At 53.3% G+C, this 26,723-nt stretch overlaps 1 protein-coding gene across 8 annotated transcripts in view; it reads left to right on the top strand.

Moving 5' to 3' along the window:
- The first annotated feature begins 294 nt into the window (after positions 1–294).
- Positions 295–26,723, top strand: part of RADIL (Rap associating with DIL domain) — an 83,263-nt gene continuing 56,834 nt past the window's right edge. For 4 of the 8 annotated variants that reach the window (XM_035722126.1, XM_035722133.1, XM_035722129.1 and 1 more), the window contains exons 1-3: positions 295–391; positions 1,369–1,438; positions 24,737–25,335. In XM_035722126.1, the coding sequence (XP_035578019.1) occupies positions 385–391; positions 1,369–1,438; positions 24,737–25,335 (676 nt within the window). In that variant the 5' untranslated portion in view covers positions 295–384. Of the gene's footprint in view, positions 392–1,298; positions 1,439–20,697; positions 20,829–21,125; positions 21,716–23,472; positions 23,572–24,221; positions 24,652–24,736; positions 25,336–26,723 lie in introns of those variants that run through there. The other 4 variants (XM_035722128.1, XM_035722132.1, XM_035722131.1 and 1 more) reach the window with 4 other exon arrangements.

A 26,723-nucleotide genomic window follows, 5' to 3' on the forward strand; every position in this document is an offset into this window, starting at 1 on the left:
CGCGCACCTCGGGTTTGATAGATTCGGCCCGATTGCCCTCACACAGGCTTTACACTCCTGCCCATTTGAGATGCCCTTTGTCTTTGTGCTCGGACGGTGTCTGTTTTGCTAATTTTCCTCTAATCATTGCTTATTGTTCCAGTCAGTTTCTCCGTCTGTCTCTCCACCCCGAGAGCCCACATCCCACCTGCAGAGCTGTGGGGCACAGGGCTGCTCTGGGGTCAGTCTTCCTGGGAGGGGCTGGGTCCCAGGGGGCCCCCCTCAGCCTGTGCCCTTGGCTTTCTCTCAGGCTGAACCTTCGGGAGCTGGGCCCCTGGGCCTCCCACATGCGTTGGCTGGTCTGGATCATGGCCTCGGTGGGCACCATCTACGTCTTCTTCTTCCATGAGCGGTAAGCCAAGGCTGGGTGGGGGGGCTCGGGGCTCAGGTAGGCTGGGCCTCCTCTCTGCCCTTGGGGAGATGAGACCCCAGGATGACCCCAAAGCATGAGGGTACAGCTCTGCCTGGCATCCCAGGGCTCGGGCCCATGGATGGCCACCAGAGCCACAGCCCATAAGGTCGATCTGAAGAGGTTTTATTTATTTTATTTTATTTTTTTTAAAAGATTTTATTTATTTATTTGACAGAGAGAGACATAGCGAGAGAGGGAACACAAGCAGGGGGCGTGGGAGAGGGAGAAGCAGGTTCCTGGCCGAGCAGAGAGCCCGATGCGGGGCTCGATCCCAGGACCCTGGGATCGTGACCTGAGCCGAAGGCAGACGCTTAACCTCTGAGCCACCCAGGCGCCCCCTGAAGAGGTTTTAAAAAAAGACCTTGTGGGTCACGTGTTACCCACCCTCCCTAAGCTGGGTTGTCAGATGAGGGGAGAGGCTCCAGACTCTCTTCACTTCCGTCCCACCGAGTGAGGAAAGAAACAGAGCTATAGAAGCAAAGGGGAATAACTGACTTCTGGAATCTCCAGGGAGGGCAAATTGGTGTCAGCCCGTGCAGCCGCTCGGATGGGACGGAGGGCGGCTGCCTGGGCCCCTGGGGAAAAGGTGCTGGCATCACACAGTCATGACGGCCCCGGCCCAAGCGAGGCAAGGGCCCACATGCGTGCTGTACTCAGCAGCAGGGACAGCCGTGGCCAGTCATGCCACCCATGGAGACCAAGTCCCCGAGGGAAGGACACCCGCCCAGGGCCACCCAGCTCTGCCAGTGCCTGCTGCAGGTACCTGGGTGAAGTCAGAGCCCAGGAGCGCTGGGCAGAGGGTGGAACTCTTCTCACGCTTTTGGTTGGGGTGTCCCCTCCTACCCAGAGCGGGGAGCTGTATGCCGTTCCTCATGGGGAGGCTGTCCCGAGGCCCAGATGGCTTGTCTTCCTGCCAGGTACAAGCTGGTGGAGCTGCTCTGCTATGTCATCATGGGCTTCTTCCCTGCCCTGGTCCTCCTTTCAATGGTAAGTCCCACCCGGCCGGCCGGGAGTCTCTCTCTCTCTCTTTCTCTCTCTCTCTCTCACTCTCTCTCTCTCTCTCTCTCTCTCGATGGCCGTGTCAGCCCCTCCCCACATCCCCTCCCTGCGTCGGCCTCCCTGTGTGTTTTAAGGATTCAATAGGAAGACCTACAGAGAGGGAATGTGGTGCCTGGGACATAGTAAGTACCCAGTCGCTAAATTAAATCTGTGATGATAACATCTCTGGCTGTGGAGGCAGAGCTGAGGCTCAGGACTTCCAACCCTTTGGTGTTCGCACGTTCTAAACGGCTTGTCCGCACAGGAGACCTAAAGGGGCAGCCAAGGTTCCTCCCCCGCACAGGTTCCGAGCCCTTACGAAGGGCAGGAGGCCTACCCGCAGGATCTTCCTTCCTTGCCCCTGGAGATGCATGTGATGTCCCGTTCAAGACACCCAGGCTGGCCCACACTCGTGTGCAGCCCCTGAGTGGCTGAGCCGGGATTGGGCCCCATCACCACTGACTGTGGGGACCAGGATCTTCGGGCTGTTCTGCCTGGGCCTGTGAGGGGCAGAGCCCAGGAAGAGAAGCAGCTGGGGTGGCCACGCGTGGACCACATCTCCTCTGCGACCCTCAGTTGTCCCATCTGTCAAGTGGGCACAGTAAACTCACCTGCCTGGCACCCTCCATAGTTTATTATCTTACACTGTGATTATTGGCAGGTGGTAAAATTATATGTAGTCAAGTCTAGCAGGTGTTCTGTTTCTTTTAAATTTTATAGTTTTTACACAGAAAAGTGGTATGGTTAGGAAGGCCTTCCTTCTCTCCAAGTTCACATAAATATTTACCCATATTGTCTCCTGTTTCTGTTGTGGTTTAACCTTCCCACTGTGGTTTCTCCTGGACGTGGTGATTCGGGGCTGAGCCCCTAGCCAGTGATGTCAATTATTTGCCATTTAAACGTGCTCCTTTGGTCACATGTTAAATTCACACGTATATGTGGGTCTACTTCTGGGATTTCAGTTCTGTTCCGTCCAGAGGCCCGTGTCTATCCTGGCACCAAACCATTTTACGTAATCTAGCTTAATTACGTTTTAATCTGTGGTCCCGTCAGTTCTTCTGCTCAGCATTTTCCTGATGATTTGTGTTTATTCTTACAGACTGTCTTCTCCCCTCGCAAGTTCATTTTTATTTGAATATATATATTTATCTATTGAATTGTGTAATATCAAATTGTGTAATTTATATTAAATGTTTTAAACGTGTTAAAGTTATAAAATTTTATTTAAACTTATTTTCAAAATTTTAAAGAATTTTATGAAGAATATTAAATAGTACATTGTATAATTTATATTAAACAAATATTAAAGTTTTAAAAAATTTCAAAATTTATTTAAATTTATTTTTAAATGTTTAAAAATTTTATGAAGTATGTTAAATATTACATTATATAATTTATAGTAAGTAAATGTTTCTAACGTTTAAAAATCTTAAAACGTTTAAAAAATTTTAAAAATTATAAAGAATATTAAAATAAATATTACATTGTATCATTTATATTAAATAAAAAATTTTAATTTTTCTGAATTTTAAAGAATTTAAATTTATTTAAAAAATTTTATGAATTATATTAAGCTAAATATTACACTGTAATATTTTGAAATTTTTAAACTTTAATTTTTAGATTTTAAAAAATTTTATGAAGTATATTAAATATTACATTATATAATTCATATTAGATAAATATTTTTAAAAATTTTAAGATTTCTAAAAATTCATTTAAATTTATTTAAAAAATTTAAAATTTTATAAATTACATTAAATATTAAATTATACAGTATCCATCAAATTATGTGTAGGTACACATAGATACTTATATATAGTAAGGGTGTATTTTAATACATAGTCACTGCAAAAAATAAGTCTGAAGATGTGTGAAAGAGCCAAGCCCTCCTCCCCAGTACGATGCCCCAGCTGCAACCACCATTCAGTTTGTGTGTCCTTTTTATTTATTTATTTATATGCAAATCTATGTGGATATGCAGACATACGGACTTGTTTGTTCTTCTACAAAAACGAGGTCACACAAAACGTCCAGCTCTGCAACGTGCTTTCCTCACTTAGCATGTGCCGTGGGCACGTCTCCATGACCGCCACATGCAGTCATGCCTGCCTCATAAGGTGGTTGTGAAGGCTCCGAGGTGCGAGCAGGTGCGAGGAGGCACTAGGTATTCCTAAAGCTGTTACTGTGTCATTAATACTCCAGTATGATGCTCTCCAGGACTGAGGGAATCAGTGTCCACAGGGACGATGAAATACTATGTAGCTATTCAGGAGCTGGAGGTGGCTCTCGCTGTGGGATGCAGACTGGTCCCCCACAGAGCAGTTAACCCAACGTGGAGTTGCAGCATGGTGGGGATGGCGTGAGCCCCTTTGTCTGGAATGATCAGTTCCTGTGCATAGTACCTACTGTGAAGTGCATGCATATCCCGTGTTGCACGTGGGGGAGAACGTTTCTGGAAGGATACTGTTAACAGTGGTAGCCTGTAACATGTGTACAAGAGGACCCGGGGAGACGGGGCGATGGTGTGGCAGGTTCTTGGCGCTCAGTCTCTGCCATTCCCTTTAACCACCAACCCACTCGGGTTAATAAGTGCTTGTCTCTGATGGCTAGGACGACTCCTTTTTTCTTAACGTTTTTTGTTGGGTTTCTCTAAAATTCTTCACCCTGGCCATGTATTACTTTTAAAAAAATTGTGATACAGTGTACACAAAACTTACGATTTTTAAACCTTTTAAATCTATAGTTGAGTGGCAGGGAGCATGTTCACATTTTCGTGCAGGGGTCGCCACCAGCCATCTCCAGAACTTTCTCATCGTCCCAAACTGAACCTCTGTCCCCGTGAAACGCAAACTCCCTGCTCCCCCTCCCCCAGCCCCTGGTAACCTACTTTCTGTCTCTATGGATTCGATGGACTCTGGGGACCTTGTATGCATGGGATCCTGCAGTACTTGTCCTTCTGTGCCTGGCTCCCTTCACTCAACACCGTGTCCTCCAGGTTCATCCGTGTTGGAGCAGGTGCCAGAATTTCCTTCCTTTTTAACTGAGTAAGGTTCCATGGCATGAAATCCCACGAACAACAATTTTGTTTATCCATTCATCCATCCACGGACATGTGCGTTGCTCCCACATTGTGGCCATTGTGACCCTGGATGTACCAGGATCTGTCCAGGTCCCTGCTTTTGCTTCTTTGGGGTACACGGTCAGATGTGTTTTTAGAAAAGACAAGCTAGAAAGTAGTCTTTGAGATTTTGGTAGAAATGAGCAACATTTGAGAATTAATTTGGGGAGAATAGACAACACGTGTCGAGACCTCCTACCTGGGAATCCGGGCTGGCTCGCCATCCATGTCTCTTTTCGTTTTGGGGTGGTGCGGGAATGGCGGGGGGCTCCCAGCCTTGCTGGCTGCTCCTCTGACCTGTGCCTCACCCTTGTCCTTGCCGACAGCCCAACACCGAGGGCATCTGGGAGCTGATGACCGGAGGGGTCTTCTACTGCTTGGGCATGGTGTTCTTCAAGAGTGACGGCAGGATCCCCTTTGCTCACGCCATCTGGCATCTCTTTGTGGCCTTTGGCGCTGGCACCCACTACTATGCCATCTGGAGGTACCTCTATCTGCCCAGCACCCTGCAGGCCAAGGTGTCCAAATGAGGTGGCCCAGACTGCACGGGGCAGAGCATCAGGAAAAGTGTTTCTGTGAACTTTGGTCCAGAGCACAGCGCCCAGGCCCGTCTGCGCGTCCACGGGCAGAGCTTTGGATGGGTCCGAGGCCAGAATGTCCTTTGGGTCCCAGGTGAGAAAGAAAGCCCTTAGTCATTTTGACAGAGGAGAAATTAACCCTGTAACGTGTTTCTATCCTAGGCAAGTGTTTCCTAATACAACCAACGTTAATGTCCTCAGAAAAGGGAGCAGACACTGTCCTGGCAGATTGGGGGACCCTGGGCCCATATGCACTCTTTAAGGCCCTCAGAACGCTATTAGGGAGTCAGGGGATTGTGTGTATCCTGCTGGCCAGGGCCTCCTCTGCTACCAAAGTCCTGGCTGGGGAATTGTGCCCTGTTCAGGGAAAGTCACCCAGCCTGTAGATCAGGGACGGTGTATATCCGTGACCGTAGCAGACATCGCCAATCAACTGCAGCATGGTGCAGAATCAGGATTCTTCTTCAGGAGGTGCTCTGGGCAGCCACGACCTGTCAGTTCAGCACTCACGATGGCACCCCTTAGCCTTTCCTGTCTGATGTGCTCTGCAGTGGGATCACAGCCAGACTGTGTGGGGGAGCCTGCTTATCTCCCGACATGACACCTGTCCCTACTGGGGAAACTCCTGGAGCAGGCTGTCTGGGGGGCAATGAAGGGAGACTGAGGCAGACAGCCTGAGCAGCCCCTGGCCTTTTGCTCCACCATAGCTGGTTCTCAGTACAGAGGAGTGAGTGAGTGGTGGGGGTTGGGGAAGCGGTTACTTGGTCATTTCTTCTGCTGCAAAAATCCAGAGACATTATCAGAGCCATTCATTCGGGGGGCAAGCAGATCCTGGGGACTTGCCCACCTGCTCCAGATTTAGGGCTTGTGCTTGTGATGCCAACATTCGGATTCTCGCTTGGTGCCAGTCAGCAGCCCTGGGAGGCTCCTCAGGATGAGCCCCAGAGGGAAGGCCTCGCTAGTTTGATAGGGATCTGGGCAGAGCGTCTCCGGTGTTGGGATACCCCCCCCTCTGAAGTCCCTAGTAGCCCGTGACAAGGCTTCCGGGGACCTGCCCTCATAGCATCCCCCCAGGCCTGGGCAGGCCCCTCTGTAGCTGCCACTTGGACATTTACTGGCAAGGGGATCCAGCTCCTGAGCTGCACAGGAATCTGGAAATCTCTGAATCGAGCATCTCTCAAGGTAGACAGGCCTCAGCCAATGGCTATCCCAGCCAGCGTTGGCTGGGCCAAGAAAGGATGCCTTCTGCTTAGTTCTAGTACATTCCAAGGTATTTCAGGGTTCCAGCATCTGGAATCCCATGTACCGAAGCCAGTATTAAATCATCAGACACATTCCTCAGACAGGTGGGTTCTGAGCTGGCAGATGCTTTGGGGTAGACTTTGTCCTCTTGCCGTATGTGTGTGTGTGTGTGTTTCTGTCTGTCTGTCTGTCTGTCTACACTGGCACTCCCAGCCTCTGGAAGCTGCCTTCATCTGGTCTGCCCACCATCATTTGAGGTCGGGGTTGGAGGTTGGGGTGGGGCGAGGAAGCTTTGTCGGGGAGAGCCCCCTTAGGGAGGGGCTTGCCGGTGATGGGGGTGGTACAGGGACACTGCAACAGTGATCTCTGCCTGGGCCTGAGGCAGGGGGAGGGGGTTCATGTTTGCTCTTGGAAGCCGGTCAGGAATCTCCCAGAGCACGGCACCAGCACCGTGCCGAGGTGCTGTCCATGAAGGTCGTGTCATTGAGGTGCTGATGGGACAAGGCCCTGTTATAGGACGAGGGCTGGGCAGCCTGGGGACACTGACCTGGGACTTCTTTAGGGGTTCTGGAGCTGAGCTCCTCATGTGACACCTGTATTGCCTCCTGCCCCCTCCTTTTTTTGGCTAGTTGATCTTGCATTTTCCCCAAGGCAGCCTGCCCCTTTATGCCCCACCCCTTTGGAGGTGCCAGTTCACCCCCTCATCCACCCATCTTATTCCTGCTCATCCTCCGAAGCCCTGCTCAGGCATCAGTATTGAGGGATTTCTGGCCTTCCTAGGGGCTCCCGCCTGCTTCCCGCCACCCCCCGTGCTTACCTGCACCGAGGCTCAGAGCTCTGTCCTTCGTCACCCTGGTCCTTGCACCTGCCCCCCACCCCAGGAGCTATTTAAGGGAGGAGCTCTGTCTTGCTGGACTTGACATCAAATATGGCTGCTTCTGTTTGGGAGGGCTTGGGCCAGTTCCTTAACCTCAGTGTCCTCCACTATAAGATGGGGATAACAAGGCAGCAGCTTGCAAGGTTGCTTAAAGATTCGGTAAGGTAACGACTGTGAAATACCCAGCCTGGTATTCTGATTAGCTCCCTTGGCTGCCCGCTTGGGAAGCAGCCTTTGATAATGAAGACGACGCTCTTCCAGAAGCGTCAGCTATGCTAGCCAAAGGAGTGAATCACTAATGGTAGAATTTCCGACTGTGGACAGGCTGGTGAGGACACTGTTCTGTAGGGCCTTGACCACATTCCTTCCCCTTGGTCCAATTTAGAATGTTTCCCATGAACCCTTTCTCTTCCTCAGCATCATTGTGAAAGTGAGTTTCCCAGCATTCCATTTCACCCAAACCTAGGCCCTGGACCTCTTCCAAAGTGTGTCACCAGCAGTGCAGGGAAGGAAAAGATGTTCCTCAGGCCAGTCCCTCCTGTGGGTAAGCATTCTAGTCTGCGCACTGGGCGTGTGGGGTGGAGAGGGCAGGGCACTGGGAACTCAGATGTCAGCTCCCTCTTCCTGGCCACCTTTGAGGCTGTCACATGCTAGAACAATCTGGCAAAGAGGCTGTCATGCTCCAGGGAGCCAGGGAGGAGGTCGGCAGGCCTCTTTGACACTCCAGGCTCTTTAGCAGGTGCTCCTGAGTTAGGCGGGCGCAGCTGGGCTGGGGCGAGGGGTGGGAGCTGGTGAGAAGTGCGCATGAAGGCAGGTTCAGGAGGCTCCCACTGCTCGGCCGGCCTGGGGGTGACACCCTGCTTACCGAGTCCCTTGCCCAGCCAAAGCAGGTGCGCTTGCTGGTGGATGGACCTGCCGGCCAGATGGCAGGATTTCCTGGACCGGCCCTGAGTGGAGCTTGCCGAGGGCTGTCCGCAGGGCCAGCAGCCTCTCAGGCCAGGGGGCTTTAAGCCAACATCACAGACCAGAGCTGCCTTTTTCTCTTGATTGGAAATTGCACATATGGTGGGAGCAGGGCTGAGCGTCCTTCTCCCCATCAGCATCGGGCTCAGGCTGGGAAGAATCCTAGGAAAGCTCTGGGTAGGGGCGGGGGTGGGATGGGAGTTGCGAGGGGGCCTAGACAGAGGGCCTAAAGCCAGGCTGCTGGTGGGTGGGGGCCCCGCACAGTGGGGTGATGTGCAGGGCTTCCCGAGGATGCTGCCGTCCTGGGTTTTCAGGGCACCAGGCTCTCTTTTCTGTATTTGTCTGCAAACGCTGCGGTGCCCCGAATGTTTTCCCACAGCCGGGCTGAGCCCCTGCATTTGGAGTCAGGCCCCCATTGGGAAGAAGGGGGGAGAGGGCAGCTCAGGTGCTGAGAGGGGCAGGTAGAGTTCAGAGGTCTGGGAAATGAACCTAGTGACTTAGTCAAGAAGGCACTTGTCACCTTTGCCCCCCGACACCGTGCAACCAGATGCTGAAAGGTGGGTTCTGGGAACCACATCGCGGGGTCCTGAAAGAACCTATGGCCGTCCCAGCAGCCGGTCCCACGTGAGTATGCTGACACGTACACTCACAGGTATGGCGCGCGGGTCTCTGTGCTAGAGCTTCCTAGATGCTCTGCCCGTTGATTGACACCCTCTCCTCTGCAGGGTAAGGATCATTAGCTGAGCTTACAGAGCAGGAAGCCAGAGCACAGAGAGGTTTGGCGACTTCCCCAAGGGCACCCAGCATCTAACCAGCAAAGCCAAGCTTTGAAGCCAGGACTATCTAATCTCCAAGTGTCAGGTTCCACGGCCAGATCGCCTGTTTCCAAGGACACCCACTGCCCCCACGTCTGTCCTCCAGGGAGGAATGCTGGGCTGAACGGTTTTTTTTTTTTTTTTAAAGATTCTATCTATTTGACAGAGAGAGACAGCGAGAGCAGGAACACAAGCGGGGGGAGTGGGAGAGGGAGAAGCAGGCTTCCCGCTGAGCAGGGAGCCCGATGTGGGACTCGATCCCAGGACCCTGGGATCATGACCTGAGCTGAAGGCAGGCGCTTAACGACTGAGCCACCCAGGCGCCCATGGGCTGAACGTTTTTAATGAGTTCAAAAACAAAACACGGGTGTATAGCATTTGCTGATTTCCATGTGTCAGTGCACCCATGGCCGATTTCAAGCCACCAGGGTGACATCACTGAAGATGTCTTGGGAGGGGATGCTCATGTCGGGCCCTCGAAAGCCCGCACAGGCCCACCTGGCACACCATTGCCCCACTGCTTCCCGCCTGTGCCCCTCACGGAGCTGGCCAGGGATGCCCGGGAGCCTGAGCCGGGAGAACACGCCAGCTCTGAAGGGGCCCTGAGCTGCCCGGACACTCCGTCTGTGGGGTCTGGAACCTGGAGCCAGGCCCACCCGCTCCGGCTCCAGCCCTACGCAAGCCAGCACGCAAGACCCTCAGCTCCCTAGGGTTTGGCCACGGAACCTCTGCAGGGGTTTGCTGAACCCCAGATGCCAGCTGCCACCCACCTAGGACTGCTGCTGAGCCAGTAGGTCAGGGTGGCACTCTGGAGTCTGGACACCGTTTCTGGAAGCCCCACTCTGGAGCTCATCTACTTTGAGGCCATGCCCTGCATGTTAGTGATGGGGTTCCCGAGTCAGATTCCAGAGGACAGACTCGCGTTCAGGGGCGGGGTACCTAACCGATGCTCTTGCTTTGGGCTCTTTCTTACTTCGTTTCCTAGATTCACAATATTAATACACTTCAGCAGCCTGTGTTTCTACACAGGCCATTCCTGAAATTGGGCTCTGTTCCTAATCTTTCTTTTTTGTTTCTTTTTTCTTTTTCTTTTTTTTTGCCCCTAATGTTTCATAAGCTCTGTGCCAGGCCCTGTGGTTTATATTGTCTTTACAGGCACTCTACGAGGTAGGTATGATCCCATTTTACTGATGTGGAGACTAAGGCTCAGAGAGGTTAAGTAACTCATCCAAGGGCACACAGCTAGTAAGTGGCAGCCGCGGGCCCTCCCCCACTCCACTGTCTGCTCCCTAAAATGCTGGCAAGTCCATCTTAGGGTTCCCAGCCTGTGGATAGGAGCAGTTTGACATGCTGGTGGGCTCCAGGTTTTTGCTTCAGCTGGTCCGTGTGCTCTGAACGCTTATACCGAAGGTCTGAAGCTTCGTTCGCTAGCCCCATGTTTAGGCCGGTGTTGGAAACACTGGCAGAAGCTCCCACTCAGGCTTTCAAAAGATGCTTATTTGGGAGAATGTGTAGCCATATGGTTCCTAGTGGCAGGGTGGCTGGGAGGAGCGGTGCTGCCCCCATCCCCGGGCGTACTCCCAGGACATTCTCTGGCCTGAGGCTACAATGCCCAGCACAGGAACCGGATTTCCTGTAAAGGGCTCCAAGGCCCAGGTCCCGGCGGTACACCCTGCCTGTGCACGGGTGGCTGGCAGGAATCTGTAGGTCCCAGAGCCATTGGCCTTTATGGTTGACTTACTTGAGGTGTGATGTGCAAGACTGGGAGCCTGAGCAGCAAGACCTTGAACACGAGGCAGAAGGGGTGGGACAGCTCCGTTTTGTACCCAGAGGGTGGGGGTGAGAGCAGAGGAGTGACATGCCTGGGGCCCAGAGCCGGGGAGAGCTGGGGCCGGTGCCTTCCCCACCAACACCCCTCTCTTTCCCCGGGCACCGTGGCCACTCCTGCCCCTTCCAGTGACAGAATGTGCAGCCTGCAGCCTCTCTCACAGCCCGGTGGCTCAGGTGGTGTGAGGCCTCCGGGTCTGGCAGGGAGGAAGTGCCAGACCTCCCTCATGGCCTTGTTTTCCACTTGTGGATGTGATGCACTTGAGCTTCCCACTTGCTGTGTGACTTGGGGCAGATTACTTACCCTCTCTGGGCTTCCATCTGGTCAGCCGTAAAAGGAGCTGGTGGTCTTGCTCGGCTGATTGTCGCTGCTGATCCGTTTCCAGACTGTGCATGTCAGGGATGGGCACAAAGCCCAGACGGGTGGGCTGGGCTGGCTTGACTCAGCACAGCGGACCCTTCCCCAGTTTGTGGTGAGGTCCCCTGGGGGAGCAGAGGGCTGTGGACTCCGCTCCTCCCCAGAGCAACACTGAGACCCTCCTCCATGCACAGACTCCTCTGATGGATAACGTAGGGAAAATAAAGGAATCCCAAATGGGCTGGGAAACACCAGCTACCGAGTAAGGGAGTGCTGTCCCTATGGTAGCTATTAGGTGCAGGTGGCTAAGGCAATAAAAATAAATACAAATAAAACCTCAGTGCCTCACCGGTACTAGACGCATTTTAAGGGCCCAATAGCCACATGTGGCCAGAGGCTACCTTTTTGGACAGCACAGATAAAGACAGTCCTCACCTCCCAGAAAGTTACATCGGACAACGCTAGTAGATCAGTGTTTCTCAAACCTTTTTTGGGTCGTGGAACCCCTTCGTACCCTTAAAAACTATTGAGGACACCAAAGAACTTTTGTTTATGGGCGATATCTAATATTAACATTCATCATAGTAGAGACTAAAACTGAGAGTATTTGAAAGTACCTATTAAATCACGCAAAGATAAACTCTTTACACATTAACATCAGTAACATATTTTTGTATTAAAAATAACTATATTTTTCCAAACAAAAAGAGACTTAGGAGGAGGAGTGGCATGGTTTCATGGTGTCATGTTCTTGGAAATCTCTTGAACGTCTGGCTTAGCAGAAGCCCTCAGGACTCCCCTGCTTGTGTTTTCGTGAGCATGGAACAATCACCTGTTCTATAGTCTCTGGAAACCTTTGCCTGAAGGCAGGACAATGTTACAGTGTTATTACGAAAACCGCTTCACCTTGCGAGCCCCCGGAACGACCTTGGGAGACCAACGTTGTGGAGAGTCACTGATCTGGACTTTTCCCTCTGTTTTACAGCGGGGCATGAATGCCGAGCGAGGGGTCGAGATCCCAGCCCAACACTCCTCATTTTAGCCCATTTTAGCCCATTTTAGCCGAGCCTGGAGACGTGGGCAGGATGGGGCGGCAGGACGGGTGTGAGCACCGGTCCGGGACACCCAGTTCAGGCAGGCGCAGCACGTCCACTGACCGCGCTCAGTGCCCAGCTCCGTACCAGCGCTTAGTGGGTGCTCCGCACACATTTGGGGGCGGGGAGCAGGGGGAGCTTGGTCTCCTCCTCTTCTGAGGTTGGGAAGGTGTGGCTAGGGAGCCTCGTGGATGTGTTGGCCCTTTGCGTCCAGGGCCGGGCAAGTTCCCAACCGTGGTCCGCGTGGACACTGCCCTGGCCTTTACTCTTGGCAAGTCTGAACATCAGAGGGCAAGCTGGAGTGCTAGTAGGAGGCTCCCGGGCTGGTTTTTCCCAACCCAAGTCTGTAGTGGGTTTGACTCTGCCCCAAGTGGGTCCTATGCCTGGGCACTGCCCAAGAGCTGGTTTTTCTGGGAGATTTGGAGTAGCATGGGGCTTGAGCTGTGGAGGAGGGAGGGGAGCACGGAGCTGTTCTGCAGGTGGTCTGGTTGGTAGTGGGGAGCAGAGCAGAAGAGGGAGGTGGCAGGCCTGGGAGGAGTTGCTACCCGCAGCATGGTTGCTCGGGCCTACGGGATGCCGTCCGACGCTGTCCCCTGACTGTGGGAGTTGGGAAGTCGTGGAGGCGTCGGGGTGCTCTGCGTGCTTATGGCATCCTGGAGACCAGTGGTTAAATATCTCGGGGCGGGCAAGTCGTTAAAGCATGAGCGGTGTGAGATTGGCCTCGGCGGGAATGTTGACACCATGGGAATCAGCAAAGGCTACAGATCAGAGCTTACTATTTTTGGAGAGCTATTTTACCAGCGTGCTGCAGCCTGGGTACACCTCTCTGCATCCCATCCCCTCTTTATCAGCGTAACAGGCAATATACACACTGTTCTGAATGCGTACACATTCACATTCTTATATAGTTCTCTGGCAAAACCAGCAAGACAGGGAAACTGAGGCTGTTTGGAGCAGCCGTGAGACTTGCCCAAGGTCGTCCACGGTGCAGGGCAGGGCTGGAACCCAAGTCACGGCCCTTGGGTGTCACACCCTCCCCCTCTGCTGTCTCCCTGAGAGCTGAGCTCTGGGGCAGGGGATGAAGATCTCCTTAATGTCCTTCCGGGGCCCCATTCTCCAGACTTGAGGAACGCCATCCTTTGGCGGCTAGGTTCCTGCTCTCAGTCAGTTTTGCCTGAGCCCTGAGAAGCCTGAGGATGAAAAGCAGGTGTTCTCTGCTCCTGCCTTTGGGAACTGGCCAGGGCTGGGACACTCTCCAGGGAGTCAGCACACTGGAGCCCAATGCCTCCCCTGGGGCCTGGCAGCCATTGAGCCCTGACCTGTCGGGCGACCCTTCGTCACTGGGGCCCAGTGGGCCGTGGGGTGAAGCCATGGCTGGTTATCCCAGGTCTGCGTGGAGTCTCTCGGCCCACACAACCTCAGCCCGTCGGTGTCCTTACACCTTCTCTCTGCAAAGCTGGCCTCGTGATGGGCTCTCAAACCCTCCTGTACCCTCGTTGTGGCGTTGGGCGGTGGGGGGGGGGGTCCCGCATCCCAGCTGCGGCCCATAACGGGAGGCTCACCTGTACCTTATGGGATCTGCCTGCCCCATCGTGGGGATCAGGCTGCAGGCTGCGTGGGTCCGCTGTCCTCCATTTATTCCAGACGTCAGTGTTTTCGAAACCTTTTTGATCAATACCCATCATAAGAAAAGCATTTTACACTGTGATTCCAGTTCACACGTCCATCGCTGCAACAGGACCTACTTGGGGGATGCCCTGGGGTGTTTCCTACCCTGCCCTACCCTTCGTCTTCTTCTCAAGTTGCTGGTTGCAACCCGCTAAATTACTCTTAGGCGCCACGAGTGGGCCTGAACCGTCAGCTCTGGAAATTGCTCTAGGTGGTTCCGTCCTGGGAAGGCGTGGGCGTTGGTACTAGGTACTTAGTCCCTAGTGGCGTGATTGGCGGGGGTCCGCATGGGGCCAGACCTCGGGAACTTGGGTGCCCAAGTGGGGACCGTTAAGGAGAAAGAAGTTAGGAGCTTCCGAGGATCTGGCTGCTCAGAACACTGACCCCACTTGAGAGGAATACAAGACCCAATTTTCGGGTCTCTTGTCCTGGTGATGGTCCCAGGTTCTGGGGGGTCTTGGGGGCAGGACGGTCATAGAGACCTCGGGAATGTCGGTCAGCGTGAATTCAGGCGGGGCTGGGAAGGAGGGAGGCAGTGGATCTGATTGAAAAATGAGTGGACCCAGCTTTGCAAGAGCTGTCGTACCTCCAGAAGCAATTTCAGATTTCGGGCCCTGATCCCCGCGGCACAAATTGCCTGTCAGTCCTGTTTACAACGCCGGGTTTCACTAGGAATCTTTCCACTCCTGTTGCTTGTGAAGCCCTTTCTTGGGGGTGGGGGGCCGGGAGCAGGAACTCTGACTGCCTTTCACACTTGTTTTCCTAGACGTATATGGCATCGAGAGTGTTGGAGACTGGTATCTGTGGCATGCCTTTTCAAAAATGTCCTGCTGGTATTGGACCCTCTCTGTTTGTGAAATTGCTTTTTTTTGTATTAACACAACCTTTGATCAACATTTGTAGCGAAGAGGAAAAATCCTGCCGGTGTATGTTACTGTTTGCGGTGGAATAGAAGAACTTAAAAAAATAAAAATTCAAGATGCCTCCCTCTTGTCCAGCTGTCTTTTTAAAAATAACATCTGCCCAGGGGCACCAGGGTGGCTCAGTCGGTTAAGCGTCTGCCTTCGGCTCAGGTCATGATCCCAGGGTCCTGGCATCGAGTCCTGGGTCTGGCTCCCTGCTCAGCGGAGAGTCTGTTTCTCCCTCTGCCCCTCCCCTGGCTTGTGCACTCACGCGCGCGCTCTCTCTCTCAAATAAAATCTTTAAAACAAAAAAAATGCTATTAAAAAAAATAACATCTGTTCCTTCTTTTTGTCAAAGCAGTCTCTGTTCACTGTAGAAGATTTGGAGTGTTTGGAAAAGCATAAAGTAAATGAAAAACCCTGCATTAGGTGTCTCTTGCTGCAAAACAAAGGACCCTAAAATATAGTGGCTTTAAACAGCAATAATCATCGGCGTCTCTCATGGCTTCTGTCAGTCGGAAATTCAGAGTCTGGGCCTCAGCCCGAGGATGTGAGGGCTGGCCGTGAAGATCGTCCAAAGGCACATTCACTCACAAGTCCGGTGGGGCACACAGGCCCAAATGGCCAAACCCAGATCCTGTTTCAAAATGTAGATTTTATTATTCCGGGATGGTAAGGCCGAGAGATCAGGAGATGACTGACCTGAAAAAGATAGTTTGTCCTTCACAGTTCCCAGGGGGAGGGGGCACGGGATGCCACACGGGGCCACCCGGGGAAGATCTAGGGTCAGGGGGGCAGAAAGCAAGGGGGAAAACATGGGTATCAGGTTTATTGTGGCTTCTGAGGGAGGGAACAGATGAGATTTAGGATTAGCAGATTTAGGAGTAGCTAGTTGGAGGAATTTCCACAGGCTCTGGGGCATAGGGGGGCTGTCCCTCGTTGTGTGGCACTTGGTCCTGGGGTGATGAGGACAGGGGAGTATTGGTCTGGAGTATGTGAGCCAAATACGGAAGGTGGGGAAGGCTGGTCTCCAGACTGGTGGTTTTGCATATGAAAGATATGCCTTACAGGTGGGTGGTTTACTCTCTCCAGAGATTGGCTACCCCTGGGAGGGGCAGTCTTCCCACGGTTGGTATAAGGGCCCAGATATGAAAACATCAAAGGCAAAGACATCTTAATACACACCCAAGTGACTTCCCCATTGGTCTGGGCTTCCCTTTACAACAGGGCAGCTGGGTCCCAAGAGAAGGAAAGAGCCAGGTAGGAGACATGATGTCTTTTATGACCTGGCCCTGGAAGTCTTCACTTCGGCTATGTTCTACAGTTGACACAGCTAAAAAGTCCTTGCAGGAAAAAAAAGGGGGGGGGGCAGGGAAGGCAGACCTCCTCCCCATCACCTGACGGAGGAGAGTCCGAGTTACAGTGGGAGAAGGGTGTGGGATGCGGACGTGTTGATAGGGCTGTCTTTGGCAACTGCCTTAAACTCCATCATCCGGAAGTAATCACCGTTAATATTCCCGATCTGTCCCACTTCACCTCTCTTGAATGTGTTTGACAATGGAGAAGTGATGGTATTATTAAAACTTTGTGTTCTTGGGCAAGTCCATTAGCCTCTTGTGGGTTCAGGGTAGACACTGAATTAGTCTAAGGGCTCTCACACATGTCTTTCCTTGGGCGATAGAAAGATCTCCAGCTGGACCAAGCTCTTTCACCCCAATTTGAAAAATGACCACGTGTTCCCAATTCTCATTTCAAAAAGGTTACTGCATCGTATTTTCTCAATCTTAATTATTTTTCTCACACCTACATCATAAACCAAATGGCACTTTCTATAAGAAATGCTCACAGGCATCAAATCAAGTAAACAAAAAATGAAATGTCAGACTCAGCCAAACATATTTGGTTTCAGCCATGTGTTTCTTGAGGCCACCTGTGCTCATGTTTGTGATTTTATGTTGTGATCATATCACATGGTCATATTTGATCCTAACTCCTACTTGGTTTGAAATACAGCTCTTCAACATGTTCCCCAGTCCCAAGACTGGGATTAGAGTTTCCAGAGCCTTCCCCACCTGAATAGTTTATTAACCACGGGGGTAGTTGATTTCTCAAGTCCCACCTGGACTAAAATCTTTGACAATCAAGCAAATGTGGTTCAGGTTCTGTAGAACAGACCAAGCACTCAAGAGTCAAGTGAATTGACATCATCCATTTTAATGGCACGGAACCCTTTGCTTGTTTCAACTGAACAGGCCTACTACTCCTGGCTTCACTTCCCATCTCTGTGCTTGGAATCAGCGTTTTCCAACGCAACATCTTACCTGAGCTGCAGATCCAGATGCCTACTAGATATTGACATCAGAATAGACATACCAACTTTAAACGGAATAATATCAAATATCTTTTCTCTATAGTCCGGTACCCCATACGTTCCCAGTGCCAGGAGGTACGACACCTGTTGATTGGAAGTTGCTCAATATATGACACGGCAAGAAAAACAACAGTCACTGAGTTTTGGCTGATGAGTTAACAAGGAATGGCCAAACCCGAGTGCGGCTCTGTACGGGTTGTGGTGCTGAGCTCATCGAGAATGGGATCGCAGGACAGAAATGCCAGGATCTAAGGCTGTGCGTGTGCCTGCTGACACTTGTCCTTCCTCTCTGCTGGTGCCCCCAGGAGCCCAGTCTTTCTGCCCCTAGACAGGTCATCTCTTGGGAACCCTGCGCTTTCACCTTCACCAGATGCTTTTTCTTTGGGCTCCTTTGCCCCTTTCCTTGAGGGCGTCCCGGGACTCTGCCGCCCTCTGGTGGCCACGGAGGGCAGCTCAACACTCCATTTTATTCCGTGGATTTCCAAAGACGTTCACCCTTGCAGCTCAAAAACTTGTTTCGCCCACCTGCCCATGGGCCTGGCGCAGATGAATAAGATTCAGTGGTTGCCCTTGATAAGCTTCCAGCTGAGGGGATGAGAAGGCGACGGATGGAAATCTATTCATTCCTTTGTTTACTCATTTAACCAGTATTTATTGAGCACCTGTAGGCGCCCAGTCTAGCAGTAAAAAAGGCAAATGAGGTGCCTGCCTTTACAGGACACAAACCCCACTGGGTGTTAAATACTCCAGCAAATACTCCAACAAATAGTGATAAGCGCCTATGAGTTAAATAAAACAGGTAATGAGATAGAGAAGGGCCACAGGGGTGGCCGTCGAGAGAATGGTCTGGAGATGGTAGTGGAGCTGACTTTTAATGAGGGGAAAGTGCCAGCATCCAGACACAAGAGGAGGAACATTTTGGGAAGAGGAGACAGCAAGGGGAAAGGTTTCAGAGGAGGGGATGAGCCTAGTGCGTTTCAGAACAGAAGTTCCGTGCAGGTGGTGCGCTGGGATGGAGGGGGCATTGGAACGATCAGCAGGCCAGCTGGGTAGGGTTTGAGCCCTGCCTTCTCCTAAGTGCAAGGGGGAGTCATGGAGGAGCATAGGCCGAGGATTTGCATCTAAGGAACATAGTTTGATATAATGTGAACCCGTGGGAGCACAGGGGAGGGGTGCAGATCCAAGTCTGGAGGGCAGAGAGCCCTTCCTGGATAAGGTGTATTAGCTGTCTATTGCTGCATAACAAACTGCCCCCAAACTCAGTGGGTTAAATCAATAAGAAACATTTATCATCCCGCGGTTTCTGAGGGTTGGGAATTTGGGAGCAGCTCTGCTGGGTGGGTCTGGTTCGGAGTCCCTCATGAGATGCAGTCAGCATGTTGGTCAGGGCAGCATTGTCTGAAGGCTGCTGAGGCTGGAGGGCCCGCTGGGGGTCGGCTACCCCATAAAGAACACCAAATTTGAGTCTTGAAGAGTGGGGATTGGCCAGTGGGGATTGGAAGAGTGACGAAGATGAGTGTTAGGGCTGAACTGTGTCCCTCTAAAATTCATAGATTGAAGCGCTGACCCCCAATGCCTCAGAATGCGACTGTATTTGCAGGTGGGGCCTTTAAGAGGCGATTAAGGTAAAACGAGGTCATTGGGGTGGGCGCTAATCCACTATGACTGGTGTCCTTGTAACAGAAGATTAGGACACAGACCAGAGGGATGTCCACGTGAGGAAGCAGGGAGAGGGCAGCGTCTGCAGGCCAAAGACAGAGGCCTCAGGAGAAATCAACCCTGCTGACACCTTGATCTTGGCCTTCTAGCCTCCAGACTGTGAGAGAATAAATGTCTGCAGTTTCAGCCGCCCAGTGTGTGGTGTTTTGCTGTGGCAGTTCTTGAAAACGAATACAGTTGAGAAAGGTGTTCCAAGGCCTGAGCCAAGATCCAGATGTGTGAAACGGTGTAGTAATGCCGTATAGTTGACATTACTAGATCCTGAAGAACAGGGGCCAGCAAACTCCTGTACAGAACCAGATGGTAATATTTACTTTAGGTTATTCCAGGCTGTAAAGTATCTGTTGCAGGAAAATGACTATAGACAATACATAAGTGGGTGTAGCTGTGTTTCAATAAAACCTTGTTTACAAAAACAGTAGTTCACAGGCCATCGTTTGCCAACCCCTGTTGAAGAGGGGTGCAGGGCCTGGGTCATGGTGAGAAGTACTGTAGGAGGAGAACACAGAACTAACCCCAGGTTCTCCTTCCAGCCCTGATATTTGCCTTTTGAGGGTCAAGGTTGGGGAGGTTTGTGGGGAGTCCTATAAACGTTCCCGTGGGTACGTGGGGAGTCCTGTAAAGGGTATTATACAATCACACAGTCCCAGCCTCAGTTCTTGGCTCTACCTCTGTCTGGTCTTTCTGAACATTTTTTTCTTCATCTGAAAAGTGGAAGCAACAACATCTGCCTCCCAAGAGTCAGTGTGAGCTCTGAGTGAGGTGATACAGTAGGTGGTCCATTAATGACTGTCCCCCCTTTCCTCTTGCCTATATGGAGTCACTATTATAAGACTTTCTACCCCAATAGTGAGCTGTCAACAAAAAGGTTCACTGCCAGGGGCAGAATTCTGCATCTACATCCAAGACCGCGTGAATCCTCCAGGTGTGGACAAAGGGACGAGTCTTTCCCCAGCGGGAGGACTGGTGCCAGAGTTCTAAGGACATGAGCTTCTGTTAAAACACCTTACCCTCTGCCGTTGGGGCAGAGCTCTGGAGCTGACCTGGCCCCGTTTTGCATCGTTTTAAGCAGAAGTGCCATGATTCGATTTGTCATTTAAAACTCTGGCTGCTGGGTGGGGGACAGTTGTAGGGGAGGAGGGACACTTTCAGGGCCTTAGATGTTCATTATATTGGAGTTGTCCCCTTTTTGGTAGGCGTTTGCTTTACCTTTCTCTCTCCTTTTTCTGGGCCTGTTCATTGGGGGACTAGAAAGTGGGGACAAAACAGCCCACCGGTCCCCCCAGAACCTCAGGCCAGCAAGTGGTGAACCTGAGCTTAGCACAACCCCGCCTCTCCTTCAGAGGCCCTATCCCTTGAGCTGCAGACAGGGGTGGGCTGCTTATTCCCTTCTCTGGCAGCCAGCCCCGCCCTCCCCGGAGACCCCGCCCCTATGCTCGAGGCCACGCCCACGCCCATTAATTGGCCGGCAGGTGGCGCTGGCGCTCAGCCCAACTCCTCATCAGCTCCGCCCCTCCCTCGAGGCTCCACCCCCTCGAGGCCTTATCCTCGTCCATTAGGTGGTCGGCAGGGGAAGGCCCCGCCCCGCCGGCCCCGCCCACCAGGCCCCACCCCTCTGTCAGGTGGCCGAGAGGAGGCCCCGCCCCGCCAGGCAGGCCCCGCCCCCGCGAGGCCCCGCCCCGTCCGTTGGGCTGCCGGTAGGAGGCGCCGCGCCACGCGCGGGGCGCGGGGCGCGGGCGCGGGCGTGGGCCAACGGCTGTGTGGGAGCCGCGCGGGACCGCGGCGGCGGCGAACTGTGCCGGAGGTGAGTGCGGGGTGCGCGAGGAGCGGCGTCCGGGGCCCCGGGGCGCAGAGCCGGCCGGCTGGGAGGCCGTGGGGCGCGCGCTAGGGCAACGGGGCCCTCACGGGGCATCTCCGGGCCGTTCCGGCCGGGCTTGTCCGGTTGCCATGGAAACCGGTCACTGTCGGGCCCCGGGCGCGGCCCTGGGCCGTGGCGGGGGGGGGGGGGGGCGGGACCCGAATCGGGGCGAGCTTCGACCACCGTTCCCTGAGACGCGGGAGTCTGGCCTCCCACTGCAGGGCACCCCAGGGCCTCAGTCTCCCTGGTGGTTCCTTCGAGGGGATCTGGCAGCGCGGGCGCTGCGGGGGAGCAGGGCACGGGTGTCAGCGCCCTGCCTCCAGGGTCGGCGTGACATCCCCCCCCCTCGGCCACAGCCGGTCCTGGTTTTCCTGCCCACACAGCGGCGCGTTCCCCACTCGTGTGCCAGCTGAAAGCATTGTCTCCCAGCTATTTCTGTACCACCCCCAGCCCCTCGGCAAATACTGCATCTAAGAAAACAGATGCTGAGCTGGAGCTCCTGGGGGCCCGGAAGAAACTGGCTTATTTCCCATCGGGGAGCCGGTTGGTGGGACCGTGGTGGAACTGGGGCTGCAGACCCTCCTGCTCAGCAACGCCTCCCCGCCCCCCACACCTTGTTAAGTGTTTGGTTAATCTGAATTGCCCAAAAGAATTTGCAAGTCAAGGGTGATTACAGGTGTCTCCAGTTAGCACCTCTTGTGCATTCCAGAGAGGAGCCAGTCCTTAATCCCATTGGTGGAAAAAGTACCCTCTCGAGAGGATAGCATGTCAGAATTACATCTGATTAAATTATTTCTGTATTTGAAAGCACTGCTCTGGCTAGAGCTGTCAAGGTAGGATTTATGGAGGGTGGGGAGAAAGCAGAGCCTGAGAGAGTCTACCCTCTTGCTTCCCTGTCCTGGTGGAAATTCTAATGAGTTCCACATTGCAGTGTTGGGCCGGCCCTGTGCCTCCACCCATTTCTTCAGCCCGGCACTGACCTCGCTCATTGCACTCACTGGTGTGACTTGAGCTTGTTTTCATCAGAAATTGGATTCTTCCTGGAGAACAAGAGAAAAACATTGCCCAAGAGAAGCAACAGCAAGTGTCCTACACTCTTGGGCCTGTTTCCCCAAATATTTGTGTGAAAGAGAAGAGGAGTGGGCAGCAAAGGGAAAGACGGGTCATGCCTCCAAAACCCGGATCGGGTTACCCAGGGCGCACCCCACTCTGGAGGGTGTGCCTGCGCTCTTGCCCTTGCTGGGGATTGTCAGGCGGCACGGTGGGACAAATAGGTCGTCCTCTGCGTTTTGCACTTGCGAAGGGCGCTGACGAGGGAACACGTGGCCGCTGTCGGGGGCTGTTCTCTGCAGATGGCCATAGAGAGAGTGACCATGGGGAGAGAGAGGCTTCCTGACTAGAGAGACCACACAGACCAGGGTCTGTGTTTGCCTGGACTTCTTGGGGCTTAAGAAGGAGCTCCCGAAGAGAAAAGATCACAGTCTGTCCTACATTTTCTCTGCTCGTGATGTGATTTTGCGAACTTTGCCTTGGAATCCTGCTGAAGAGAAGGGAGGGGAGCTCACTTCTGAGGCCCCGGGGAGGGATCCAGCAGCTGTGTCCGTTTCTATTTCTTGTTTATTAAGGCAGAGTTGTATATGCTTCAGACCTTACAGAACCTGGACCCCGTGCCAGGCACAGAATAGCAGTTCCCTTCTACGCTGTATCTGGGAGCCTTTCTCTCAGCTTATGGCATCATATTTAAGTTCACATTCAGACATCTTCTCGAAAGGCAGCAGCTTCCAAGCCTCTGGGCCACTTTGGGTTTGGGCTGAGACCCTGCGGCCTGTGCTCGAAGGAGGCGGCCAGGTAAGCAGAGCGTCTGTGGAGGGTTCAGGTCCTTTGAGAAGGTGCTGGCCCAGAGGCTTCTGAGCCGGGTTGTCCTGAGAGGCAGGTTGTGTAACTCGCGGAAGGCTAGCGTGGGAATGGGCTGCTGGTGTAGTGTGCAAACTGGGCGTGCAGGTACTAGCCGAAACGCTTCAGTTGTGTTTGACAGGCCCGTGTGGGGAGGCCATGGCCAGCTCTGGCCTCCTTAGGATTTCACAAGGAGACAGGTCGTACATTCCTCAGGGGGAAAGAAACGAAGCCATTCTAGCCCGATTCATGGAGGCCAGAGAGAGCCCCAAATGCTTGTTCTGCTTAGGACACTAACTGCTCTGAGCGAGCTCCAGTCTTCAGGAAGCTGGTGTGTAATAAAGAGCTTTGCTGGGGGAAGGCACAAACGGTAGACTGTAGAACTGCAGTGTCCCCCGCCCACCTCCAAGTGGCAGGCGTCGGGTTTTGGAACCTCATCTTTGGTGCAAGAAGCTGTCAGAAGCATTTTGAAGAGTTTGGGCTTCTCTGAGGATGTATGGTGGCTGACAGACCCAGGCTGGTTCTAAAGGAGTTAAATGGTGGGTCTGCTTCCACACTTCTTCCCAACAGCCCTGGACGGAGTGAGGGACTTAGAGAATGTGACGGAAGCCTAGTGGACGGCTAGCAAGAGGCGCAAGCCCATGTCCACCTTGTGGGTCAGTGTGGTCCTTTTGTTTGGGGGTGCTCCTCAGTGACTTTCTCCTGCCCTAAGCACACAGCTTCACTTCCAGAAAGGCTTTTCCAGTGCCCGTGGAGCCAGGAGTGGGTCAGGCCTGAGGACGCTGACTCCAGCTGAGTGAGTGCTGACATTTGTCACAGAGGCAGGTGACCACTGCTATACTCACTGGGACCTGGGCCACTGTTTCCAGAGCCTTGAGAGAGTAGACTTTTCTTGGTCAGTCTGTCTGCTGTTGTCTTTGGCGAGGGCATGAGCACAGAGGTTGGGAGTAGGGTAGTTGGGAGATGGGTATGGTTTTTCAGTGCCCCGGGCTCGTTGCAAAGCTTTGGTGTTTATGAAGCAGAGACTGTCTTCCTGCTCCCACAGCGCCTGGGTGGGGAGAGGGGGGAACCTGGTAAACTGTCTCTGTAGAATCCCAAGTCCTTCAAGCTCTAGGTGCATTAGAATTATGATTTTATGACACACCAAAGCGTCCCAGAGCTGTTTTCTAATTTCCCCAGCAAGTTTGCTTCTCCGGCCCGGCCCGGGCCTGAATACCAGGCAGGATGCGGTGGGTGGAATGCATACATTCCAGTCATGCCTCCACTGGTCCTGGAAGAGCCCTTTTGTGTCCATTGTGGTTGCGTGGACATTGTAGAGCTGCTTTCCCAGAGAAGCAGCTCCTCCAAGCCAGGACCAGTCATCGAGGAGCCGCGTTTTGGGGGAATCTGTGTTCTGAGCATCTGATCACTCTGTTAACGTGTCTGTGACTTTGCCTGTTTTCCTAGATCCATTGGTGCTTGTGATTGATTTCCCGTATTAGAGGCTGTGGTGTAGGAGAGGCTGAGCTTAAGGAGATCAGGCTTGCTGCCCTCTGTGGGCTGCCTCCCACAGAACCGGGCCAGCCCTGTCGCGATTCTGCTAGGCAAGTATGCTCATCCGCACGCCCGCCGCCACTGTTTCTTGGCCGTGTGCCGTATGGGGCGCATGTGCCTGGCTTTCCACAGAAGTCAGAACCCTGCGGCCAAGCGGGTCTTACCTCTTGGTGACCTCTTCGTGCTTCCTGGTAATGGCGTTTCTTGAAGGGTGTTTCAGGCCATTCGAACTGGCTTTGTCTCCTGCGGCCCCTGCTGGCTTCAGTCATGTTCTGACTCAGGTGCTCTGGTGGCGCTAGCCAGAGGTTGCTGGCTGTGTTGGGACGCGGCCCTGGATGGCCTAGTAAGTCTGCCAGAATTCACTTGAGCCTTGTTTGCTCTTGCCACTCATGATGGTGATGCTAACCCACCGTATGTTTTTCTCCCAGGACACAGCCTTTTCTGTGCCATTGGCCAGAGCCCTCAGTCCTTGTCCATGACGACAGGCCCACCATGTTTTATGGGACCCACTTCATCATGTCTCCACCCACCAAGAGCAAGCTGAAGCGGCAGAGCCAGCTGCTGTCCAACATGCTGTCCCGGACGCTGAGCTACAAGTACCGTGACCTGGATGCCACCTTCTCTAGCCTGGGCGCCAGCGACGACCCTGCAGAACTCTCCACCCAGCTCTCGGCCCCTGGGGTCCTGAAGGTGTTTGGGGACAGCGTCTGCACGGGAACCCACTACAAGAGCGTCCTGGCCACCGGCATGTCCAGCGCCCAGGAGCTGGTGAAGGAGGCCCTGGAGCGCTATGCCCTGAGCCCCGAGTGCGCCAGCCAGTACGTGCTGTGTGACGTGGTGGGCCAGGCCGGTGACTCGGGGCAGCACTGGCAGGCTGAATGCTTTCGGGTCTTTGGGGATAACGAGAAGCCCCTCTTGATCCAGGAGTTATGGAAACCTCGAGAAGGCTTGTCCCGGAGGTTTGAGCTCAGAAAGAAGTCAGACGTGGCAGAGCTGGCGGCCAAGGACGTGGACACCATGACCGCAGGTGAGGAGGGGAGACGCCTCAGGGAGAGTGGGGGCTGGCTGGGGAGAACTGAAAGCCAGAGGCTCAGGGATCCGTTTGGGGGAAAACTCAGGAAGGTATGTTTGCTCTGTCACACGTTTGAGGACTTCTTAAATTTGCTGCTTTAATCCAAGCTGCCGTGGAGACTGCAGTTCATCTCCATTGCAGGACGCGTGCTGGTGCTTTAGTCTTGCAGTCAGGTGCTTGGGTGCACAGAGCCGTGCGCACCAGGTGCTCTGTGTCAGTGCGGGTGGCAGGTGCGTTACAGAAGTCCGGAATCTCAGGGACAGGCAGTGAAAGGGCAAGGGACGAAGTCGGGTCTCCAGAGGTGATGGGGTGCATCGGGTGTGCATGGGTTTGTGGGTGCCTGGGGCAGTTGGAGGCCTGCGGGCCACTGCTCTGTGTCTGCCTATTGTTCACTTGGTGGGAGGTTGATTCTCTTAATAGGTAAATGCCGTAAACGGTAATTTTCTTCAAATGCCAAAGGACTCTTAAATGTATCTCAAATCATATTTGACTTTTTCTTAATTTCCTGGAGAAAATGGTGGCTTTATGCAAAAAAGGGACTTGTCCTATGTAGCCCTGAGTTGTCATTTGATTGCATGATCCCCGGGGTTGAAAGGGGCCTTGAGCACTCCTGACCTGTTGTGTGTGTCCCCGAGGTGTGGCAAATGCTCATTGTCTCTAGCTCTGCTTCTGCTCTGGGGCCTGCTTTATATCTTCAGCATGTGGAGATGAGCGGCGGGGGGCGGTCGGTGGGTCTCCCAGGGGCTGGGGTTACTCAGGCCTGATGGGGACCTCTGAGTCTCACGGTCTAGACGGGCCACGGCTGACATTAAGCAGCAGCGGCCCTCTTTTACCTTAGGCAAATCAATTCACTGCTCGTGGCCTCGGTTTCCTGATCTGGAGAATGGGGGCATGACTTCAGTGTCGTGGGCGTTAGTGATAGGGTAAAGCACTTAGCATGGTGCTTGGCAGATGCGCAGGGAGTCATAGTTGTGTATTATTAACGTTTCCTATATATGGTAAGCAGTTTGTTCTCTGTGCTCCTGGGCAGAACTGTGCTGAGGAAGGAGCTGGGGGTCCTTCTGACGGGGACAGTTATCACTGATGGCTTGGGAGCTGCTGGCACACGATGATAATCAAAAGCAGGCCCAGGTGTAGTTGGTTTTGTTGTTTCCAAGCCTCCCTGGACCAGCACCCCAAGCACCCCTACCCTGCAGGCTCAGGCTTTGGTTTGTTGTCTGGTCCCATGAGGACAGGCAGACCTGCTGAGGGGCCACAGTGGCATTCGTCTCCTGGTCATTTCTCTGCTGAGTGGAGGGCAAAGGCATAGGGGTCATTGTGCTGTGGGTACCTGGCCAAGGCCT

The sequence above is a fragment of the Zalophus californianus genome, chromosome 10 (assembly GCF_009762305.2).
Source record: "Zalophus californianus isolate mZalCal1 chromosome 10, mZalCal1.pri.v2, whole genome shotgun sequence".
Lineage (NCBI taxonomy): Eukaryota > Metazoa > Chordata > Mammalia > Carnivora > Otariidae > Zalophus > Zalophus californianus.